The sequence below is a fragment of the Manihot esculenta genome, chromosome 9 (assembly GCF_001659605.2).
Source record: "Manihot esculenta cultivar AM560-2 chromosome 9, M.esculenta_v8, whole genome shotgun sequence".
NCBI classification, from domain to species: domain Eukaryota; kingdom Viridiplantae; phylum Streptophyta; class Magnoliopsida; order Malpighiales; family Euphorbiaceae; genus Manihot; species Manihot esculenta.
Window position 1 is genome coordinate 3437796 of NC_035169.2, and position 22846 is coordinate 3460641.

Consider the following 22846-nt stretch of genomic DNA (forward strand, 5'->3'; position numbering starts at 1 on the left):
AATAATTTAAATTACTGACAATGATATTATCGGCTTTTATCGATGAAAAGTTATAGTTGGCGAATTAAAAATAATAGTGACAATAAAATTTTTTGTATATAACTATAATATTTAAAAAAGTATAAAATTTCAAGAATAAATTAAAATTAATTAAATTTAAAAGGATTATAAGTAAAATATAATAATAAAAAAAATTAAAAGATCCCAATGCTCACAACAACATTCTCAAAATTTAAAAATGCTAAATATTTATTTCTAACAAAAATAATGGAACATATAATTAGGATATATGTATATATGTACAAGTTTTGTAAATTGGAGGGGCCAATATTATATTTTTAATAAAATTTCTATAAAACTTATGGGTATAAATAAGAATTTTACAAAGTTTGACACCTCCCATAATTAATGCAGTTTCGTGGCATTAAAAATTTAAGTGAAATTAGTAGATTTCGAACGCCGAATAATTAATATTAAAAAATATATCTATTAAAAATTAAAAATTAATTTATTAATAAATTATATAGTAAAAAATTTAATACAAATATTAATTAATAAATTTTTTAAAGTGTTAAAAATATTTTAATATTATTTTTAAAATCAATGAATTAATTAATAAATTTTCCTATAAATACTAAATTGTAAATCTTTGCTTACTTCTTATCAAAGGAAGCATACTACTTTTACGTATTGTTCTAAAACTTTTGATTTTGAAATATTTATTTGAAAAATTATTTTTACAATTTAAATCATTAAAATTTATTAGCAAAATATTTTCAAACATTTAAAACAGTTAAAAGTATAAAATAATTTTCTTTTTCCGAAATACTCTTATGGTAATCATTTTAATTTTTTTACTAACTGTATTTTTTTTACAGAAAAATTATAATTCAAATGGAATTAAAATTCAAAATTTAAAAATATTCGCTTTTAAAAATAAAAATAAAAATCTATTAATTATATATCAGGAATAAAAAAAATAATTTACGCTTAAAATTAATATGAAATGGTTTTTTTTTACGATAAAACTAATACTAGGAAACTTTTATTTTGAAATAAAGCTAATATGAAACTTATTTCTTAAATAAATCTTAAATATTTTAGATTATTTTCATTTGAATTACAATAAAATTCATAATTTTTGAATATTTAAATAGTTGAAGCAAATGGCGAAAACAAAAACTGTATATATTTGCTACTGCTCACAGTTGTACGGTCATTTTGTTGCATTGACTTCAATCTCACTGTCATCATTTCGGCTTCAATTGGAAAAAATTATTTCCAAAAATAGAATTTAATTAAATTCTTACATAATTATTTCTTTGAAAATAAAATTTTGAATTAAAAAAAATTAAATTCTTATATTTAAACATGAAAAATTTAAAAAAAAAACTTTTACAAGGTTCTTTATTCTTTATAGGGCTTCAAAGTATATTTTTCGAGCACAAATATACAATTAAAATATTATTTTATTATCTATTAACTAATTTAAATTTATAATATTATAGTTTTATATATTTACAGGTTTAATTTGGTGGTAAATATATATAAGTAAATCTGAGAAGTTATATATTCTACTCTATTAATTCTTATTTAAAAAAAAATGCAAATGCTATAGTTTTGTAAATGTTTTTATTGTGAATCTATTTGGTATTTAGTTTTAAATTTGATTTTGAAGAAGTAGATTTCTTATGAATTTGAAAAGATAATTTAAAAATATTTAATTATCTTAATTTAAAATTTAAATATATTAAATTTAATTTGAGAATATTTTTCTATTTTTAATTCTAGACTCTATAATATTTAAATATCATATTAATCCTAACTAAATTTGACCAATTTGAAGTAAGTTGTTATCAAATTTAAATCTTTAAATATTATTATTTTTTATTTTGAAATATGAGTATAATTCAACTTTATATAAAAATAATACTTTGTAATATAAATTTTACGTTAGAATCCATTTATAAATTATCGATATTTACAAATTGTATGATATAATAAAATATTATTTAAATTTAAAATTAAATTGACTTAAATTATATATTTTAAAATAAAAAAAATAAAATTATTTGTTATTTTTTTATTATAAATTACTTTTTAACAATATACTTAAGATAAAGGAAAACTTATTTTTTTAGTCCCTGAGGTTTAACTAATTAACACTTCTGTCCTTCAATTTTGGTGACCCAACACTTAAGTCCCTCACTTTCTCTTTTGTCCAAATTCGTAGTCTTTCCGTTCAAAATAGCCGTTTGGTTAAAAGTCAAAGGTGAGAGGTGAAAATTTTTTCCAAAAATGCCCTTAATGAACTTATTAAAACCCCTCAACCTGAAATCTCTCAATCTTTCTTTTCTTTCATATACTCTCCATTTCTTTTTGTCCATTACTAATTCTCTTTTTTTTTTTCCTTTCTCTTTTCCATCTTTTTCTCCATCAGGAATTTGATATTTGATAGCACAGTAATTATATATGAAATTAAATCTTGTAACTATTAAGACAATCAAGTAAACCACCCAGATCTCATCATGGATTACAGGTGAGGAAAGACTTGGAAAGAAAATTTTCAACGTTGAGCAGAGAAAATTGTTCAGACAATAAGATGCAAATGAAAAGATGTCAAACAGCTTGGATCTAACACAAAACTGAAAAATTCTTGTTCTAATATTAAAACACACATCACAAAAATAACCAAACACCAAAATCCAAACTCAAAAGTTACAACTTTCAGAGAATAACAGAATAAAAGAGAAAAAAAAAACAGCAATCACCGAGACCCAAAATTGAGAAAAAAAAGTGCTAGAAGCTGAAAGGAAAATAAATTAAAGAATAGAGTTGACACAAGAAATTACTTGAAAATCAAAGGGAGTTATCATTTTTCTTTTCTAAGGGAGAGAGAATTAAGGTTAATCATGCAACAGAGAAGCTATATTTGCGAGGTTGCAATCCTGCCATCCCGCACTCACAGCTTTTCCAACTTCTGCTGGGTCTCCTCACACTATCCGCCATCCCGCACTCACCATTTCCTAAATCAGAAAGAAAATTATAAAAGAAATCAAGTTTCCATGGAACTTTCATCAAGTTCTCATGGAAATTTCAAGAATTATTTATTGATTTCTAGAACTTACCGAGAATTTCAAGAAATGGAGAGAAAAAAAGAGGGGAGGATTGAGAGGAAGGAGAAGAAAGAGAGATGCACGGAGAGAATAAAAGAAATAGAGATGATATGAGGGAGAAGAAGGATGGAGGGAAGAAATAGAAAAGATATGAAGGAGAAGAAAGATGGAGGGAAGAAACAGAGAAGATATGAGGGAGAAGAAGGATGAAGGGAAGAAACATATAAGATATGAAGTAGAATAAGGGTTTAACAATTTTATTAAGGGCACTTTTGGTAAAAAATTTCACCTCTCACTTTTGACTCTTTGACCAAATGGCTATTTTGGACGGAAGAGAAAGTGAGTGACTTAAGTGTTGGGTCCCCAAAATAGAAGGACAGAAGTGTTAATTACGTTAAATCTCAGGAACTAAAAAGTAATTTTTCCTAAGATAAATAATAATGTGAAATGAAAGCACAAGCTATAGTTGGGAGGATCATGAACTTAATCATAGAGTGGCAGAGTCTGTTGATCAGATGGAGAATATTATTGCAACTTTTGTGTTTGACCCTACCATAACAAGGAATGTACTTTGCATCATAAAGTCTAATGTCTTTGAAATTATAGGTCTTTTTGAATTGGAAAGGAAACTCAATAAAATAAAAATAAAATTAAAAATAAAATTAAATGGATTAATTAGAAGTTAAAGGGGTTAATAAAGTAATTCCATTAGCAGAGACAATGGTGGTAGTTGTAGAAAAATGACAGTTGGAACAGAGAGAGAAAAGTATGGGCCCCATCATACAAGTAGAACAGACTTGCCATTAACATTCTAAGAAGAATCCTCTCTCTCTCTCTCTGTATCTCTCTGCTTCTGCTTCTGCTTCCGCTTCCATTCTATGACACATCAATCTCTTTTCTTATATATTCTTCTCTCTCTCTCACACCTACACACTCTTCTATTCACAATACCATATTCCTCTTTTCAATGGATTCTTGTCTCTGCTTAATTCTTCCTCTGCCATGAAGTGAGGTTCAAGATTCACTGATTCATTCCATTTTCTTGATTTTTGAATTTCTGTTTGTTCTTTTTTGGGTTATTTTGTTTAGAGGATTTCTGAGTTCTTGTTGAAATTTCAGATGATGAGGTTTCATAAAATGGGTTACTTTGATTTCAGAACATCTCCAATGGCAAAGAAGACTTGCTGGTTTGTTTCTCAGGAAAAAACAAGAACAGAGAAGGTTGTTCCTTTTCTACTACCCTGTTCTGCTCTTTCTTTTAAAAGAAACATTTCATGTTTTTTCTTTGAAAACAGAAATCTAGAAGGTGGAGATGGATTCTTGGAAAGCTAAAGTTTAAACAACGTCCTGTGCTGCCATCACCTCAAAGGATCATAGATGAAGCAGCAGAAAAGCAGAGAAAGTTTGCTGTGACTGTAGCTCTTGCGACGGCGGCTGCAGTTGCTGCTGCTCAGGCTGCAGCTGAGGTTGTGAAGCTCACTGGCTCTTCTCAATCTCGTCTTCATTTCGCCATGAAAGATGAAAACTTGGCTGCCATTAAGATTCAGAGTGCTTTCCGGGGATATCTTGTAAGCTTGCGGAAACCCTTTCTCTTCTGCAATGGCTAAGCATGAGCTTCTCTACTGTTTAAATTCATAATGTTTTTTAAATCTTTCTGATAATTATGTAGGCTTAATTTCATCAGCTTGATTTTACTCACTTGAGTTCAATTTAATAAATAAACAATGCTATTTATTAATTTTGGTTAGAATTCAGCCACAACAAGTAGCTATGGTAAAATTCTAATCACTATGTGAAGAAATAAACAATAATTTTCACTCAATTTCAAGCTGAGATGGTAATTAGCTTGTAGTCTGTATTTGAATCAAGCATATTACGAAATGCTATTTCACTAGCAGAATATTAGAACTATTTATGCAGTTGTATGATCTTACACAAGCCCTTGAATGGTATTGAAACAGGCAAGGAAAGCTTTGAGAGCATTGAAGGGAGTGGTGAAGCTTCAAGCCATTGTTCGTGGACAAGTTGTGCGACGTCAAGTAGGCACGAAATTGAAGCGTTTGCCATCCAACGCAAAGATGCGATCGAAGGTCCGAGTGACGACCATTGACATTTGTAAGGAAGGCGGAAATAAACAATTGTCCAAGTCCAAGGAGTTGGGAGAAATGGACAGTAAGGTAAGGGTAATTATTTTTAAGGCTTTCTTTTCCCTTCTCAAGAAATGTCTGATAAATGGAGCAAATTGTGAAGAATAAAGCCAAATAACAGCTGAAAGTTAAATGCAATTTAACAAATAATCTGATACATAAATGCTCAGCATATGACATATGCTGCTCTTTGTTTTGGTTTCTTGACAGCTCGAATGCAAAAGCCAAAGTTGTTGGGATTACAGCACACTTTCAAAGGAAGACATGGAAAGCCTATGGTTCAAGAAGCAAGAGGCTAGCATCAAAAGGGACCGAATGATGAAGTACTCATTTTCACACCGGGTAATTTTATCTCAAATGCTATTTGTTTTCTGTTGTTCCCTTCATTTCTCATGTTCAGATTCTGCTACATTATTATCTATTTCAGGAGAGGGGAAACACTCATGTACTGGAAGAATCAATAGCCAAAAATGAACCTGATAGACAGAGACACTGGCTGGAAGAATTGGCGAACAAAGATGCATTGGCTAGAGAACGGATAGAGAATCTGAAAGCCAGTGACATATTTGGTACAACACAAGTGAAAATAAGTTCACGGAAACAAGATAACATAGAAGCATTGAGTTCACCAGTGTCATTTCCAAGAAGATCATTCTGTCGGACACAACGGAATACTACAGGAGATGACAGTTCTGCACTGAATTCTCCTGTTTTCCCAACTTACATGGCTGCAACAGAATCTGCAAAGGCAAAGGCAAGGTCGATGAGCACACCGAGGCAACGAATAGGAATTCAGGATCATTTTCTCATTGACAGCTTATCATACAAAAGTGGACTTTCTATTTGGTCTTCTTATAACAGTGAATGGTTTGGAAACAGTAGCGAAGCTGCTCAGCGCGTTCCTATAAGCGTAAATCGCCATTATTGATGAGATGCCTGGCTTGCTTCTCAACAAAATTAATACCAACCAGAAGAGGTAATGCTTCTCAAGAATTACTTGATCATTCACTAACAAGACAATGAAGTAACTTCAAGCTGTGGTCATTGGAGAGCTAGAATACACAGCGGCTCGAATGATCGTTCTTTGCCTGGAAAATATTTTTGTGGGGTGAATTGCAACGTATAATTTTCTGTTAGATCTCTGATGTCCATAATCAATCACTTGATTACTTACATATTATATATTGATTTTCTTTTGAGGGGGAGAGAGAGAGAGATGAGGTTTTGTTTCTGTGTTTATTGCAGAGGGTTGGGTGTGAGAGTTGGGGTTTTTGAGAATGGTGTTATGGAGCTAAGTAGTTGCAATCAGCAGTGTAATGTTAAATTATATGAACTTGTATATGATGATTTATTTATTAGTTTATTAATATATTCTATTTAATATCTATTGAAAAAAAGTAAAATTTTCTGATTTTAAAAAATCTTCTAATAGTATGAGTTCTTTAATATTTAAGGAGTAATATGAGTGAATGGTATGTTAACCAAAGGCAAACATAGTTTATTTTAATTATATTAAAGTTTTATTTGAAAATAGGTGCAAATATATTTTCATGTAATAGAAAAAAAAATCATTTTAATTAAGGGTATATTTAATATATAAAAAAAATAGTTATGTAAACCTAATGTAAGATCCATATAAAATCTTATATATTTATATTTTAAGTTAATGTTAAGCCGGTTTAGATAAGAATTGCTATAATATAAAAGCATATTTTTATAATTTGAAATCAAATTTTTGAATAAGAGCCGTGAAAGTTAGAGAGAGAGTGCTTAATCTCTACCTGTTTACTTCTGAGGGCAAACCTTGTTTCTCTACTAATGGTTAGTCCTGCAACCTTTCCCTGTTCCTTTTAAGTAAGGGATGGCTTCCTCGAGTCTTGGATATGGGTTTACTCTCCTTGTCTCTATGGCTGGGGTGAAAATATTGTGTTTTTCTATTTTTACTTTTGCAGTTGTAAATTTAGAGCTTCATGGTGAGAGTATTTTAAAGACCAGTATTGGTTTAAGTCAACTCATAGATGTGATATCACCCTTCGGGCGACTGAAAGTGCTGTGGTTTGCTTGCTTTTTTTTAGGATGGGTTCAAATTTTCTAGAGAGGTGACATATCAAGAGATGCTATTAACGCCACTGATATGACTCCAGTCTTTGAATGGTTACAAGAGAGTGAGGCTGCTGTGAGCCCTGCTCTCTCCAACTTATTAAACCTCTAGCACTATAAAAAAATTAAATTTACAAACAGATCACAAAAAAATTAAAATTAAATGGATATAAATAGATTTATCTTTTTAACTATATATTCTTTATACTTAATTTAACGGTGCAGATATGAGAATCCTACTTGAATTATCTGAGTTTTGAAAAGTAAATGGATCTTAATCATTTTGCAATTGGTTTCCTACCTCAATATGTACCCTGTCAACCCCACCTTCTCTAACAAACCAATTCCCATGGATGCAGTCACAAAAACTTCAAGAATCATCAAGCAAAAAGAAAAATACCACGTACAAACAAGGGCCCAAAGAAAATTTTATTGAGTATATTACAAGGTTTAGAAAGTGGTAAAAACATAAGATGTCTCATTATATACTGCTGAAAGGTGAAAAGAAACAACCAAAACAACTTTTCTTGCCTAACTTAACTAACATTTCAAACAGTACATCCAATCAACTTGGCACAAAGTAAAGAATCTCGAAGGGAAGAAAATATATATATACCTTCCACAAACATTTCTAAAATTCAAATTTTCATGTTAAAAAATTGATTTCATTGGAAAAGATTGTGAACTTCATATTATTAGATGCTAATGCAATGATTTCACTAATTTGACTTGAAGGAAAATAAAAGAAATTAAGGATCTATATATATATATACCCAACTTGATGACTAGAAAAAAAAGAAAAAAAAAAAAAAAGGTGACAAAGAGGAGGTTTGCTTTTCCCTCAATTCCCATAACATTTTCTGTTATCTATAATTTTAGTGACATTTCATCCAACCAACAACTTTAGAAGTCTAGTGATTCTCCTACCTTGTACTCTGGGACAGTATATCCTGCACCCTGCATTTATAGTGTAGTCTAATTGTTAAATCAATTCTCAATTAAAGCACACTGATTTATAATCATTATTTTCATTATTATTAAAAATAGAATAATTAAGCAAAAAAAAATTGCTTATACCTTTATTGTTAGAAAGGTGAAGTTGTAATCATATCCTTGCAAGTACCTACAAGAGAAATGATAGCATTTTAAAAGGTCATTGAGCACAAAAATAAAAATAGATAAAGATTCTTAAGCATTGTAGTATGGAACCAATTAGTTTTAGTTCTCAACTCAATTTTAGGACCGAGCTCTCGAGTTAAGACTGTAGTAGCAGCCAATAAAAAATTGTAAGGAGATGGTGGGTTTACCAGCAACTTGATCATTAGAAATCCATGACCTCCATTCATCAACAATCTTATCTCAAAGAGATCAAGTCCATGTCTGAATTCAAGCGAAAGGCACACACATATCATGGTTTCTACCACAGGTCATTTGCCGTGTTAGAAATTTTTATTTTGTGGAAGAGAATCACAGCTGATTGAAATTAAAAATGATATTTGAAGAAGTTAGTTAAATTACATATCTATTATATTTGAAAAAGGTAATTACCAAGTTGCGCTCCAAGACACACTTGAATGGTCAAGATATAACAACTTTAGTTTGCTGATCCCTCATTGCGCACCTTTAAAAGCCTCAGAATGAGATCATTATTCCGCGATAAATGTACTACCAATTTTGTGGTAGCAGCATCAGCAGAGAACCCCTTATCAACCATTTCGTTGATTATTTCTGATGCTTGTGGTAAATCCTCATGCTTGAGAAACCCTTGAATGATGATATTATAACAATAATTATTCGGTAAACATCCTCCCTTTTCCATGTCTCTAAATACCTTATACGCTTCGTCCATTAATCCTTGTTGGCAGAGTCCTTTCATAATTGCACTATATATATGAACATTAGGTTGTAAACCATTTTCAAAAAGACTAGAAAACAGTTCCTTGGCATCATTAATCTTGCCAGCTTTGCACATACCATTGATCAGAATGCAATAGGTCACAAGATCAGGCTTCAACTGACTTTCCTCCATTTCTTTCAATAGGGTGAGTGCTTCATCCAGATTCCCCTGTCTACACAAGCCATTCATCATAATTGAGAAGGTTACTATATTTGGCTGTTGACCATGAGAGCACATATTCTTAAAGAGCTCCTGTGCAGTTTGGGGCCTCCCTGCTTGAAACATACCCTCTATAAGAGTAGAATAAGTAACAACACTAGGAACTAAACCTTTATGAGGCATTTCATCAAAAAGTTCCTTTGCATCATCTATCATTTTGCACTTACAATATCCACTGATCAAAATGGTGTAGCTAAAAATGTTAGCTATTTCATTGGTCACCATCAGATCAAATAGCTTTCTAGCCTTATCAATTTGCTTGCACAGACAATATCCATCCATCAATGAATTATAAGTGACAACATCAGGTTGCACACCTCTTTGAATCATTATTTTGATTATATTCTCTGCATTTGAAACCAGTCCTTTCTTACAAAGAGTGTCGATCAATATATTGAAGGTAAAAACATCAGGGGATATGTTCCTCCCCACCATTTCTTTCAACAAGGCCAAAGCTTCCTTGAATTGGTCTGAAATGCAAAGACCATCGATTAAGGAATTGTAGGTGACCACATTAGGCTCTACACGTCTTTGAATCATTACATTGAATGTATTTTGAGCCTCTGAAACCATTCCATCCTTACAAAGAGCGTCAATCAATACATTGAACGTATAAACATCAGGTGATATGTTCTGCTCCACCATTTCATTCATCAAGGCCAAAGCTTGGTTCTTTTGGCCTAATTTGCAAACACCGTGAATTAAACCAGTATAAGTGATGACATTAGGTGAAATGCCCTTATTCCTCATTTGAGAGAAGAGATCTAAAGCCTCACCAACTAGCTCATCCTTGCAAAGGGCGTCAATGATTGCACTGTATGTCACAACATTTGGCTCACAACCTCTATCAGCCATTCCCTTTAGTAGCCCAATAGCCACATTTGTTTTCCCAAATTTACACATTCCGTTTATGATCGTACTGTAAGTATAAAAATTAGGTTGATAACCACGTGCAACCATATCATCGAAAAATTCCACAGCTTTGTCGATTTTACTCTCTGTACAAAGACCATTAATTAAGGTAGTAAATGTCACAACGTCAGGCTCCAATCCCAATTTGAGCATCTTACCAAAAACAGAGAAACCCAAATCCACAAGGTGTAAGTGGCTGAAGCAATTAATTAAGATGCTAAGAGAATAAACATCGTGTGAGATTCCTAGCAATTCAATTGTTTTGGACATGGAAAAGACAGTGTGATATTGTTTCATTTTCACAAGGGCAGATAAGAATCTACTAAATTGAGCCCTAGAAGGAAGAGGATGCATATGAATTACATGATTAAAGGAAGCAATGGCATCATCAAGGCGGGTAAAAGAAGCAGATTTGAAGTTATTTGTCAAGAAGCGTGCATCTTCAAGTGTGGAAGTAGAAGAATGGCAATAATTGGTAAATAAGAATAGGAATGGAGATTGAATGGTACCGATTGCCCCTTGTAGCTGAAGATGGAAGCTCCTGCTCTTTCTCCTCCAAGGCATCTTCATCATCATCGATCTCTCGTCAGTTGTTTTGAGTATGGATCGGAGATTGGGAATGAGGAAAGGAAATAGAGAATCGGAAAAGGAAGGCTCTCTGCCAGCTGGTAATGTGGTAAGGATAACAAAAGGAAATTGGGAATTGTTTATATGCGCCACATTTTGTAATTTTTTTTTATTAATTTTTCATATAAAAATATTATTTAATAACAAATTAAATTTATCATTTTATAATAATAATTTTATAAATATAAATCCAATTAAGTCTCACTTTTATTGAAGAGTTAAATAATTTTAATTCAAAATGTTAGATAAATTAAATCTCTATATTATTACTCAAAAGTCAAATAAATCATAATCTAACATAATATTATTTTTTAATAATAAAAATTTTTATATGATAAAACTTTATTTTTATAATTTTAAAAATTATTTATTATATTTATATATTTTTATGATAATTAAAATATTAAATTTTAATATTTTAAATTATAAAAATAATATTTTAATATTAAAAAATAATATTAAGTTAGAATCTATTTAGTCTTTAATAAAATTACATAGTTTAATTAGCTTAAGGTTTTAAAAATTTTAAATTAAATTTATTTGATTCTTAATAAAAATATAGAGACTTAATTAAATTTGTTTTCATAAAAATAATATTTTATTATAACCGTACCTTATATTTAATTAAATTTATTTGAAAATTAATTAATTTTGTTAGCTTTATATTTTTAAATAAAATATTATAAATATAATTGTAGAATATTGATTTTTTATTTTATTAAATAATATTTCAAATTTAATAAATAATTATCAATGTATATTTTTAAAAATATTATTATAGTCTAATTGTATATAATATAGATGAGGAAAAAATAAATAGTTTATTGTTTAATTTTACTCTAATATATTTTTTATTATTAATTACTTTATTTATAACTTTATTTTAGTATAATCAAAATTAAAAAAGCTTAACTCTCATGAGCCCTGTTTGGCACATTTTTATTTTGACATTTGATTTGAATAATATTACAATTTTAATTAATATCAGTAAAAAATTAATATATAAAATTATTTCAAAATAATAAAATTTTGAAATGTTAAAATCACTAAATATATTTTGCATTTTAAATTTTATTTATTATTATTTTTTGAATCAATTTTATTTATTATTTTATTTTATTATTAATAATATTAACTTAAATTTATAATAATTAAATTATTTCTATACAGTATATTATATTATAAATTATAAAAAATCAGGTGCTAATATTGAAGGGAGTAGAGGCCTTCTCTTTTTATAGGGAAGGAGAAATCTTCATCTCTTATAATTTATCAATATGAGATTAAAATTAGATGAATATAAATAGATTTATAAACGGACAATAAAATTATCTTTTTAACTATAATTATCTTTTTAACTGTATATTCTTTATACTTATTTTATATCAATAAAACAATTATATGCATTCTAATAACAGACATCATCTTGCATGAAATGAGAAATATAACGTCATGAATGTTTCTTCAATTTTAGCTTCAAAATTTTTAAGAGTTTAAAAGATATCTTATTATAAAGATAAGAATCAACTTCTTAATTTATATTAATAATGCATTGATTTTTTCATTGACAATCTAATAAAAATCCGTTGATAAATTAATTAATAAGGGATTATTAATAGATTACGATCCGTTGTTAAAATGTTCGGTGTTAAATTTTTACCAACAGTTTTCAAGTTCGTCAGTAAACAAGTGAATTTACTAACAGAATTTCCGCTATTATTACTAATAGATTTTAAATTATTAATAAATTTTAAATTCGTTAGTATAAGAGAAGAATAATTTATTAACAGATGTGAAATCCGTTAATAAATTATAAACGAATTGCAATTTATTAATAAATTTATTGAGAGTTTAAATAATTTTTTATTAATTTAATAAGACTTAAAATTATATTATTATTGTTACCAAGTTTTTAATTTATAACTAAAAAAGTGAAAATAAAAAAAGTAAATGGTATAAAATGAGAGAAAATAATAAAAAAGAAAGAAAAAAGAGAAAAATAAAGAAAATAATAGAAAAATAAAAATTATGAAAAAGAAGAATGAATGAGAGTTGAGTAAAAAGATGATTAGAGAAATGAAAAAAGTGAACAAATGCTTAGAGAAGAAAATAAATAAAGAGAAAATAATAGAAAAAATGTAAATAGAAAGAAAATAATAGAAGAAAATAATATTAAAAAAATTAATATGAATGAAAAGTATAGAGAAAACAAAGAAGATAAAAGGAAAGGAAAGAAAAAGATGGAAAAGAAAAGGGAGAAAATGAAAGGAAAATTATGAAGAATGAAAAAAATAATAGAAAGAAAAGAGAACGAGAGAAAATAGGATAAGAGAGGAAAGAAAAATAATAAAAAAAATTATGAGATAAAAAAATAAAATGAAAGAAAAGTAATAAAAAAAAGAAAATGAGAGAAAGGGAAAAAAAATGGAAGAAAGGTGGATGATAAAATGTAAAAATTTACTTAGGGTGTAAACGAAGAGTAGAGCTGAACTTTGAAGAGTTCAAATTTAATTCGTTAAAATTTGTTTAAGTTCAAGCCGAACACGAGTTTTATTCATTTCGAACTCGAACTGAATTTAGACGAGTTAAGTATTAATAAGCTCAACTTCGGTATTGTGATTCGCTAGTATAACTCTGATCCAGAGTAGTTCTGATACTAATTGAAACAGTCCGGTCCAAACTGATCCAAATAACTTCTGAATCCACCCTCCACCTGACCCACAATGGTTAATACAAATTATTTAGTAGTTTCGTACTAACTATTATATACAGTTTTGATTTTCCGTACTTCGCCGATGTGGGACGTCCCACATCAAGCAAGCAGCTGACCTTCACATATACAAATTAGCTCGTAAACTTATAAAGATGAGCTCTTAACGATCCAAATATATGCAAGTTTTAATAGTATAATTAAACAATATAGAATTAAACTTTATAAAATTTAGATTTGGCTCATGAAAGTATATGCAGAATTTAAATTTATTTCTTTTATGATATTAATCTTAGCATGCTTAACGAGACTATTCACGAGTCTGCTCATAAATTTGAACGCGAGCCGAGTTCACGAGTCTTAACGAGACGAATATTATGGAGTTTAAGTTTGCCTCGTTTACTAAACAAGCCTAAAAATTAAGTTCGAGTTTGGATCGTTTAGAAATCGAGTCGAGTTCGGTCAAGTTTTTATCGAGTCGAATCTCGAATAGCTCACAAACGGTTTGTTTCATTTACACCCCTAAATTTACTAACAGATTAAAAATATTAGTGATTTATTAATAGATTTTAAGTCTGTTAGTAAATTTCAACACCAATTATTTTATATGTTAGTGATTTACTAATAGATTTTAAGTCTGTTAGTAAATTTCAACACCAATTATTTTATAAATTTATAAATTTCCAACAAATTTTTAAATTTATTAGTAATACTAGTAGATTACTAACAGATTTCAAATCTATTGGTGAATTTTTATACAACTTTTTATATTAAGAATTATTGAAGGATTTTTAAATTCTTTAATAAATCCGTTAAAATTACTAATAGGTTAAAAGTATATTGTAGTAAAATCTGTTGATAAAAGTATCAGAACTGTAGCTTTTCCTTTTAGCATGTTGTCCACTATCTCACTTGACCCATTAAAACAGTGTATTGCATGATACTGAAATTTTATTAGTAAAATCTGTTGATAAAAGTATCAAAACTATTTCCTTTTAGCATATTGCCCACTATCTCGCTTATATTGAGATTTTGTAGCATAGAAAAATATATCAGATTTCTAACAAGAAACTTCCTTTTATATTTAGTTTTGTATGAGTAGCTCTAAAACTGACATTTTGATAAAAGCGACTCCAAAATCTTGTAACTGGTTGCTGTAATCTCTGAACAAATCACCTCTTGAAGCTCAACTCTCTCTCATTCTCCTATCAATCTAATCAAAAGTGGGGTATAAGAACCTCTGGTCTGATTTAATCAGAAGTGAGTATAAAAACCTTTGGTAGGATACATAATCTGATTGATTTATCTCTTTTTAAAACCAGATAAATCATTATATTGCCGCTTTGAGTTTGCCCTCCAAAAAGTATAAATGTCTCTTTGATTTCAAAATCTCCAATAAACAACTCTATTTCTCCACAACCAAATTTAACACTTTCACAAACTAAACAATATTTTACCGTTATTTTTTCATCTCTTTATTAATTTTTTATATATTATTATTATTATTGCAAATAGGCAATTAAATTTGAGCTCCTATTATCTTAATATCACATTATTATATGAATATATTTAATCAAAGTTATCAAAAAAATTATAATAAAATAAAATTAAGAAAATATATCATTTTAGTTGATTTTTTACTGTAATTGAAATATTCAAAATTTTATTATATTTGCCTGTTATTTAATAAAATTATCATTAAGATATATTTTTTTTAAAAAAAAATTATTATACTCGAATGATATATACATCTTTTTTTTATATCAATCATAAATGTATTAATTATTTTGTAATTTTTTAATTATATGAGTAAATTTCGTATTAGTAATATAATATATATTTATATATTAATTTCATATATTTTTTAATTAAAATTATATAATTAATAAGTACATAAAATATTAAAATATTCTTATCGAGAGTTATATATATATATATATATATATATATATATATATATATATATATATATATATATATTATTACTGTTATTATTTAATTTATTTTTTCTTAGATTATTGACTCATTATTTAATTTATTTTTATAATACTATTTTTATTATTAAGTTATAGTTTTTTATTTATTTATCTCATTTTGTTACTAATCTATTTATAAGATTAAAATTATACGAAAATAATTTTTAATAGGTTAGAATATATTTAAAAAAAAAATTAAATTTCAATAATAAATCCTGTATTAAAATATTATTTTAGTAATTTTTTTTAGTAATCTTTATTAATTATGTAATTATTTTCATTTTAATTTATTAATGGTAATTGATAAAAATGGTAATTAAGTGATGCTTGAGTTTATAATATTGAGAATAAATAAAATTTCTTCGGTTTTATGGTTTTAAGTTTCTTAAGATGGCAGAATAAGTTTATAGGTCAGTAGATTTTTTGTTAGGAGTTTGAAATGGGAGAGATTATCACAAATTATATGAAATATTCACACTTAATTAATTTTTTTAGAAATTCTATTTGTATTTTAATAAATTCTTATAGTAGAGGATGAAAGAGTGAACAATCATAATAAATAGAAAATCTTTTCGAAACAATTAAACAAATTATATCAGAAGAATTGAAGAGTTGGTTAAGACTATTTTTCATTATGCAGTCTATCAGCTGTACTCAATTTTTATTTCTTTCAAAAATATAAAAATAAGAGTTGATCAATTCATTCTGTTAAATAAAATATAACATTCGGCAGGTTAGCAGAGATAACAATTATTAACAATATTAAAAAATAACTATATATTCTAATTAGTTATTAAAAATTTCTAATAATATATAATTAATTTTAGTATATTCTATCTAAATAAATTCTGTATGTGTGTATTTTTTTTTATATCAATCATAAATGTATTAATTATTTTATAATTTTTAATTATATGATTAAATTACATATTAATAATATAATATATTTTTATATATTAACTATACCTATTTTTAATTAAAATTATATAATTAATAACTACATAAAATAATAAAATATTCTTATCAAGAGTTGTAAGTGGAGCATAAGAACCTCTTGTCTTCATCTATCACTTTTTAAAGTCAAATAAATCATTTCTGTGCAACCAAATTTAACACTTTCACAAACTAAACAATATTTTACCATTATTTTTTTAAATCTCTTTATTAATTCTTTATATAATATATTATTATTATTATTGCAAATAGGCTATTAAATTTGGGCTCCTATTATCTTAATATCACATTTTATATGAATATATTTAATCAAAGTATCTAAAAGAATTAAAATAAAATAAAATAAAGAAAATATATAATTTTTGTTGATTTTTTTTACTATAATTGAAATATTCAAATTTTAATTTTATTTGCTAATATTTGTTATTTAATAAAATTATCGTTAATATATATTTTTTTAAAAAAAATTATTATAGTCAAATTATATATAAATTATAATTAAAAAACTTTATCCTAATAATTAATAATAATAATATATTTTTATTTTATTTAAAATTATTAATTTTCAATAATAAATTGTACTTAGTGATTTATAATTTGAAAGATATGACAAAATTTTAAATAATTTTATATTTTTATTCTATGTAAAATTATAGATATTCAATAATAAATTCTATTTAAACATTTATAATTTGAAAGATATAACTAATTTTTTAACATGTATAATATTTATTATTAATTATTTTATTTATTCTATGTAAAATTATAGATATTCAATTATTTCCCATTCCCATTTGTTCTTCACCCAACAGCCCATATTTAACATCAGCACATCTAGGTTACCTGCTAAATTTAATAGTCTGCTAAAGGAGAATTTGAGAGCAATATTACCAACCGATCGTCCCTCATTCCAAAATTTCATTTTCATCTCATTCCCCACAGCAAATCTGATATGAATTAAAGGAGAGAAGGAAGAGTTCATCGAAAGTAGCATAGCCTCGAATGTCTTTCTGAAGGGAAGAAATGCTCTTCTCCAAATTGAAAGAATATTTGGATAGAAGAAGTTGAACTTAGAGTGAATCCCTATGATTCTCAAATCTCCAAAGCCATTTGAACAAAAGAGCTTGAATTTGAAGAGAGATCTCTTTCATGCCTAAGCCTCCATTCTTTTTAGGCAACAAAAGAGTATTCCATTTAATCAGATGAAGTTTCTTTGTAATGACACTACTGGACCACAAGAAAGATCTAAACCAATCAGCAAGTATCTCTAACATGCCCAAAAGCTTTCCAAAAGTCACAAAATCTATATGAAACTCTTTTCTCCACTCCCAACTTTCTAACTTCCTAACTTTTCTTTTAAGAATGAGGAGGCTGAACATAGAATTATACTAAAAACAAACTCATATTCAACCTACTCTTTAATGATGCTTTAAAACACCAAGTTTATCCCATAGTTTCTTCAATTTTGTAAAGTAAACAACAACTCACATAGATTCTTAGCTTATTTCTTTCTTTAATTGGTGTATAAGTTGCCCAAATCTTTCTTTAAAGCAAGTGTCATAGTCATAGACATACTCCAAGTCGAATAATTTACTAAATTTAACAGTGCAGATATGAGAATCCTACTTGGATTATCTGAGTTTTGAAGAGTAGCAGGATCTGAATCATTTTGCAATTGGTTTCCTACCTCTCAATATGTACCCTGCCAGCCCCACCTTCTCTAACAAACCATTTCCCATGGATGCAGTCACAAAAACTTCAAGAATGATGCATTAAGCAAAAAGAAAAATACCATATACACAAGAGCCCAAAGAAAATTTTATTGAGTATATTACAAGGTTTAGAAAGTGGTAAAAACATAAGATGTCTCATTATATACTGCTGAAAGGAGAAAAGAAACAACCAAAACAACTTTTCTTGCCTAACTTAACTAACATCTCAAACAGTAAGAAACAATGCGTTTCACATTCATACCACCACACAAATGTATCGCAAAATGCACCATATAAATAACTCAAATGGTGGTCCAACACTAAAATATATCCGTTATATACCATATTGACAAAATGATCATACTTGATTCTATTATTATTATTATATACGATAAAGATATCTTATACAGAGATGATTTCCTAAGTAATTTTCCTTAATATACAGCCATTGTAAAGAATTTACTATCCCAAGATTCAACAGTTTCAACAACTTAAATTGATAGATTTTCTGTCAAACAAAAAACTAAAAAAAAATGGCAGATTTCTCAACCACTACACTTGTACCTTGGCTTCAGCAGGATACAAATCATACAATAGAGGTTTGGTTAATTTAGAAAGCAGATTGAAAATAGTTGCATTAGGCCAAGCAAAGTGATTTAATCATATCCTTAAAATGGACTCGCTTTATTTGATAGCTATTGCTATTAACTATCAACATTTAATCGCCAGTTACACATCCAATCAACTTGGCACAAAGTAAAGAATCTCAAAGGGAAGAATATATATATACCTTCCACAAGCATTTCTAAAATTCAAATTTTCATGTTAAAAAATTGATTTCATTGGAAAAGATTGTGAACTTCATATTATTAGATGCTAATGCAATGATTTCACTAATTTGACCTGAAGGAAAATAAAAGAAATTAAGTATCTATCTATATATATACCCAACTTGATGACTAGAAAAAAAAAAGGGTGACAAAGAGGATGTTTGTTTTTCCTTCAATTCCCATAACATTTTCTGTTGTCTATAATTTTAGTGACATTTCATCCAACCAACAGCTGTAGAAGTCTAGTGATTCTCTTACCTTGTACTCTGGGACTGTATATCCTGCACCCTGCATTTATAGTGTAGTCTAATTGTTAAATCAATTCTCAATTAAAGCACACTAGTTTATAATCATTATTTTCATTATTATTAAAAATATAATAATTAAGCAAAAAAGAATTGCTTATACCTTTATGGTTAGAAAGGTGAAGTTGTAATCATATCCTTGCAAGTATCTACAAGAGAAATGATAGCATTTTAAAAGGTCATTGAGCACAAAAATAAAAATAGATAAAGATTCTTAAGCATTGTAGTATGGGACCAATTAGTTTAGTTCTCAACTCAATTTTAGGACTGAGCTCTCGAGTTAAGACTGTAGTAGCAGCCAAAAAAAAATTGTAAAGGAGATGGCGGGTTTACCAGCAACTTGATCATTAGAAATCCATGACCTCCATTCATCAACAATCTTATATCAAAGAGATCAAGTCCATGTCTGAATTCAAGCGAAAGGCACACACATATCATGGTTTCCACCACAGGTAATTTGCAGTGTTAGAAATTTTCGTTTTGTGGAAGAGAATCACAGCTGTTTGAAATTAAAAATGATATTTGAAGAAGTTAGTTAAATTACATATCTATTATATTTGAAAAAGGTAATTACCAAGTTGCACTCCAAGACACACTTGAATGGTCAAGATATAACAACTTTAGTTTGCTGATCCCTCATTGCGCACCTTTAAAAGCCTCAGAATGAGATCATTATTCCGCGATAAATGTACTACCAATTCGGTGGTAGTAGCATCAGCAGAGAACCCCTTATCAACCATTTCGTTGATTAGTTCTGATGCTTTTGGTAAATCCTCATGCTTGAGAAACCCTTGAATGATGATATTATAATAACAATTGTTCGGTAAACATCCTCCCTTTTCCATGTCTCTAAATACCTTATACGCTTCGTCTATTAATCCTTTTCGGCAGAGTCTTTTCATAATTGCACTATATACATAAACATTGGGTCGTAAACCATTTTCAAAAAGACTAGAAAACAGTTCCTTGGCATCATTAATCTTCCCAGCTTTGCACATACCATTGATCAGAATGCAATAGATCACAAGATTAGGCTTTAACTGACTTTCCTCCATTTTTTTCAACAGGGTGAGTGCTTCATCGAGATTCCCCTGACTACACAAGCCATCAATCATAATTGAGAAGGTTACTATATCTGGCTGTTGACCATGAGAGCACATATCCTTAAAGAGCTCTTTTGCATTTTGGGGCCTCCCTGCTTGAAACATACCCTTTATAAGACTATGATAAGTAACAGCATTAGGAACTAAACCTTTATGAGACATTTCATCAAAAAGTTCCTTTGCATCATCTATCATTTTGCACTTACAATATCCATTGATCAAAATGTTGTAGCTAAAAATGTCAGCTATTTCATTGGTCACCATCAGATCAAATACCTTTCTAGCCTTATCAATTTGCTTGCACAGACAAAATCCATCCATCAATGAATTATAAGTGACAACAGTAGGTTCCACACCTCTTTGAATCATTATCTTGATTATATTCTGTGCATTTGAAACCATTCCTTTCTTACAAAGAGTGTTGATCAATATATTGAAGGTAAAAACATCAGGGGATATGTTCCTCCCCACCATTTCTTTCAACAAGGCCAAAGCTTCCTTGAATTGGTCTGAAATGCAAAGACCATCAATTAAGGAATTATAGGTGACCACATCAGGCTCTACACCTCTTTGAATCATTACATTGAATGTATTTTGAGCCTCTGAAACCATTCCATCCTTACAAAGAGCATCAATCAATACATTGAAGGTATAAACATCTGGTAATATGTTTTGCTCCACAATTTCATTCATCAAGGCCAAAGCTTGGTTCTTTTGGCCTAATTTGCAAACACCATGAATTAAACTATTGTAAGTGATGACATTAGGTGAAATGCCCTTATTCCTCATTTGAGAGAAGAGCTCTAAAGCCTCACCAACTAGCTCATCCTTGCAAAGGGCGTCAATGATTGCACTGTATGTCACAACATTTGGCTCACAACCTCTATCAGCCATTCCCTTTAGTAGCCCAATAGCCACATTTGTTTTCCCAAATTTACACATTCCGTTTACTATCACATTGAAAGTACGAACATCAGGTTGATAACCACGTGCAACCATATCATCGAAAAATTCCACTGCTTTATCGATTTTACTCTCTATACAAAGCCCATTAATTAAGGTATTAAATGTCACAGTGGTAGGCTCCAATCCGAATTTGAGCATCTTACCAAAAACAGAGAAGCCAAAATCCACAAGGTGTAAGTGGCAGAAGCAATTAATTAAGATGCTAAGAGAATAAACATCGTGTGAGATTCCTAGCAATTCAATTGTTTTGGACATGGAAAAGACAGTGTGATATTGTTTCATTTTCACAAGGGCAGATAAGAATCTACTAAATTGAGCCCTAGAAGGAAGAGGATGCTTATGAATTACATGATTGAAGGAAGCAATGGCATCATCAAGGCGGGTAAAAGAAGCAGATTTCAAGTTATTTGTCAAGAAGCGTGCATCTTCAAGTGTGGAAGTAGAAGAATGGCAATAATTGGTAAATAAGAATAGGAATGGAGATTGAATGGTACCAATTGCCCCTTGTAGCTGAAGATGGAAGCTCCTGCTCTTCCTCCTCCAAGGCATCTTCATCATCATCGATCTCTCGTCAGTTGATTTTAGGGATGGATCGGAGAATGGGAATGAGGAAAGGAAATAGAGAATTGGTAAAGGAAGGCTCTCTGCCAGCTGGTAAAGTGGCAAGGATAACAAAAGGAAATTGGGAATTGTTTATATGCGCCACATTTTGTAATTTTTTTATTAATTTTTCATATAAAAATATTATTTAATAACAAATTAAATTTATCATTTTATAATAAATAATTTTGTAAATATAAATGCAATTAAGTCTCACTTTTATTGAAGTGTTAAATAATTTTAATTTAAAATTTTGGATAAATTAAATCTCTATATTATTACTCAAAAATTAAATAAATCATAATTTAACATAATATTATTTTTTAATAATAAAAATTTTTATATGATAAAACTTTATTTATATAATTTTAAAAATTATTTATTATAATTTTAATTAAAATACTAAAATTTTAATGTTTTAAATTATAAAAATAATATTTTATTATTAAAAAATAATATTAAGTTAGAATCTATTTAGCCTTTAATAAAATTACATAGTTTAATTAGCTTAAAATTTTAAAAATTTTAAATTGAATTTATGTGACTCTTAATGAAAATATAGAGATTTAATTAAATTTATTTTCATAAAAATAATATTTTATTATTACCGTACCTTATATTTAATTGAATTTATTTAAAAATTAATTAATTTTGTTAATTTTATTTTTTAAA

General features: G+C 28.2%; 4 protein-coding genes across 10 annotated transcripts in view; 2 read left to right on the forward strand and 2 right to left on the reverse strand.

Annotated features, from left to right (window-relative positions):
• The window catches only part of LOC110611558 (pentatricopeptide repeat-containing protein At1g63330), a 44024-nt gene extending 21770 nt beyond the window's left edge, over window positions 1-22254 (reverse strand). The window contains exons 1-4 of one of the 7 annotated variants that reach the window (XM_043960291.1): window positions 20080-22254; window positions 19609-19654; window positions 8441-8486; window positions 8007-8320 (exon numbers count right to left, since the gene is read on the reverse strand). In XM_043960291.1, coding sequence (XP_043816226.1) covers window positions 20126-22135 — 2010 coding nt within the window. In that variant the 5' untranslated portion in view covers window positions 22136-22254 and the 3' untranslated portion in view covers window positions 8007-8320; window positions 8441-8486; window positions 19609-19654; window positions 20080-20125. Of the gene's footprint in view, window positions 1-8006; window positions 8321-8440; window positions 8487-18506; window positions 19489-19608; window positions 19655-19838 lie in introns of those variants that run through there. The other 6 variants (XM_043960292.1, XM_043960290.1, XM_043960288.1 and 3 more) reach the window with 6 other exon arrangements.
• On the forward strand, window positions 4598-5649 carry LOC122724661 (protein IQ-DOMAIN 22-like). The gene is made up of 3 exons (XM_043960322.1): window positions 4598-4684; window positions 5078-5293; window positions 5434-5649. Exons 1-3 carry the CDS (start codon window positions 4628-4630, stop codon window positions 5560-5562), a joined length of 402 nt encoding a protein of 133 aa, XP_043816257.1. The 5' UTR covers window positions 4598-4627; the 3' UTR covers window positions 5563-5649.
• Window positions 5582-6191, forward strand: LOC122724565 (protein IQ-DOMAIN 12-like). The gene is made up of 2 exons (XM_043959858.1): window positions 5582-5605; window positions 5691-6191. Exons 1-2 carry the CDS (start codon window positions 5582-5584, stop codon window positions 6189-6191), a joined length of 525 nt encoding a protein of 174 aa, XP_043815793.1.
• On the reverse strand, window positions 8958-10544 carry LOC122724566 (pentatricopeptide repeat-containing protein At3g22470, mitochondrial-like). Its single transcript, XM_043959859.1, has one exon. The coding sequence runs from the start codon at window positions 10542-10544 to the stop codon at window positions 8958-8960; it is 1587 nt and encodes a 528-aa protein (XP_043815794.1).
• Window positions 22255-22846: the final 592 nt, after the last annotated feature.

Excerpts from the sequence above, each read along its gene's own strand:
- LOC122724661 (XM_043960322.1), top strand. The coding sequence starts at position 4,628 with ATGAAAGATGAAAACTTGGCTGCCATTAAGATTCAGAGTGCTTTCCGG. Across the intron at positions 4,685-5,077 it reads GTGCTTTCCGGGGATATCTT|GCAAGGAAAGCTTTGAGAGC; the intron begins GTAAGCTTGCGG and ends GTATTGAAACAG. Across the intron at positions 5,294-5,433 it reads TGGGAGAAATGGACAGTAAG|CATATGACATATGCTGCTCT; the intron begins GTAAGGGTAATT and ends ATAAATGCTCAG.
- LOC122724565 (XM_043959858.1), top strand. The coding sequence starts at position 5,582 with ATGAAGTACTCATTTTCACACCGG. Across the intron at positions 5,606-5,690 it reads AGTACTCATTTTCACACCGG|GAGAGGGGAAACACTCATGT; the intron begins GTAATTTTATCT and ends TATCTATTTCAG.
- LOC122724566 (XM_043959859.1), bottom strand. The coding sequence starts at position 10,544 with ATGCTCAAATTGGGATTGGAGCCTGACGTTGTGACATTTACTACCTTA.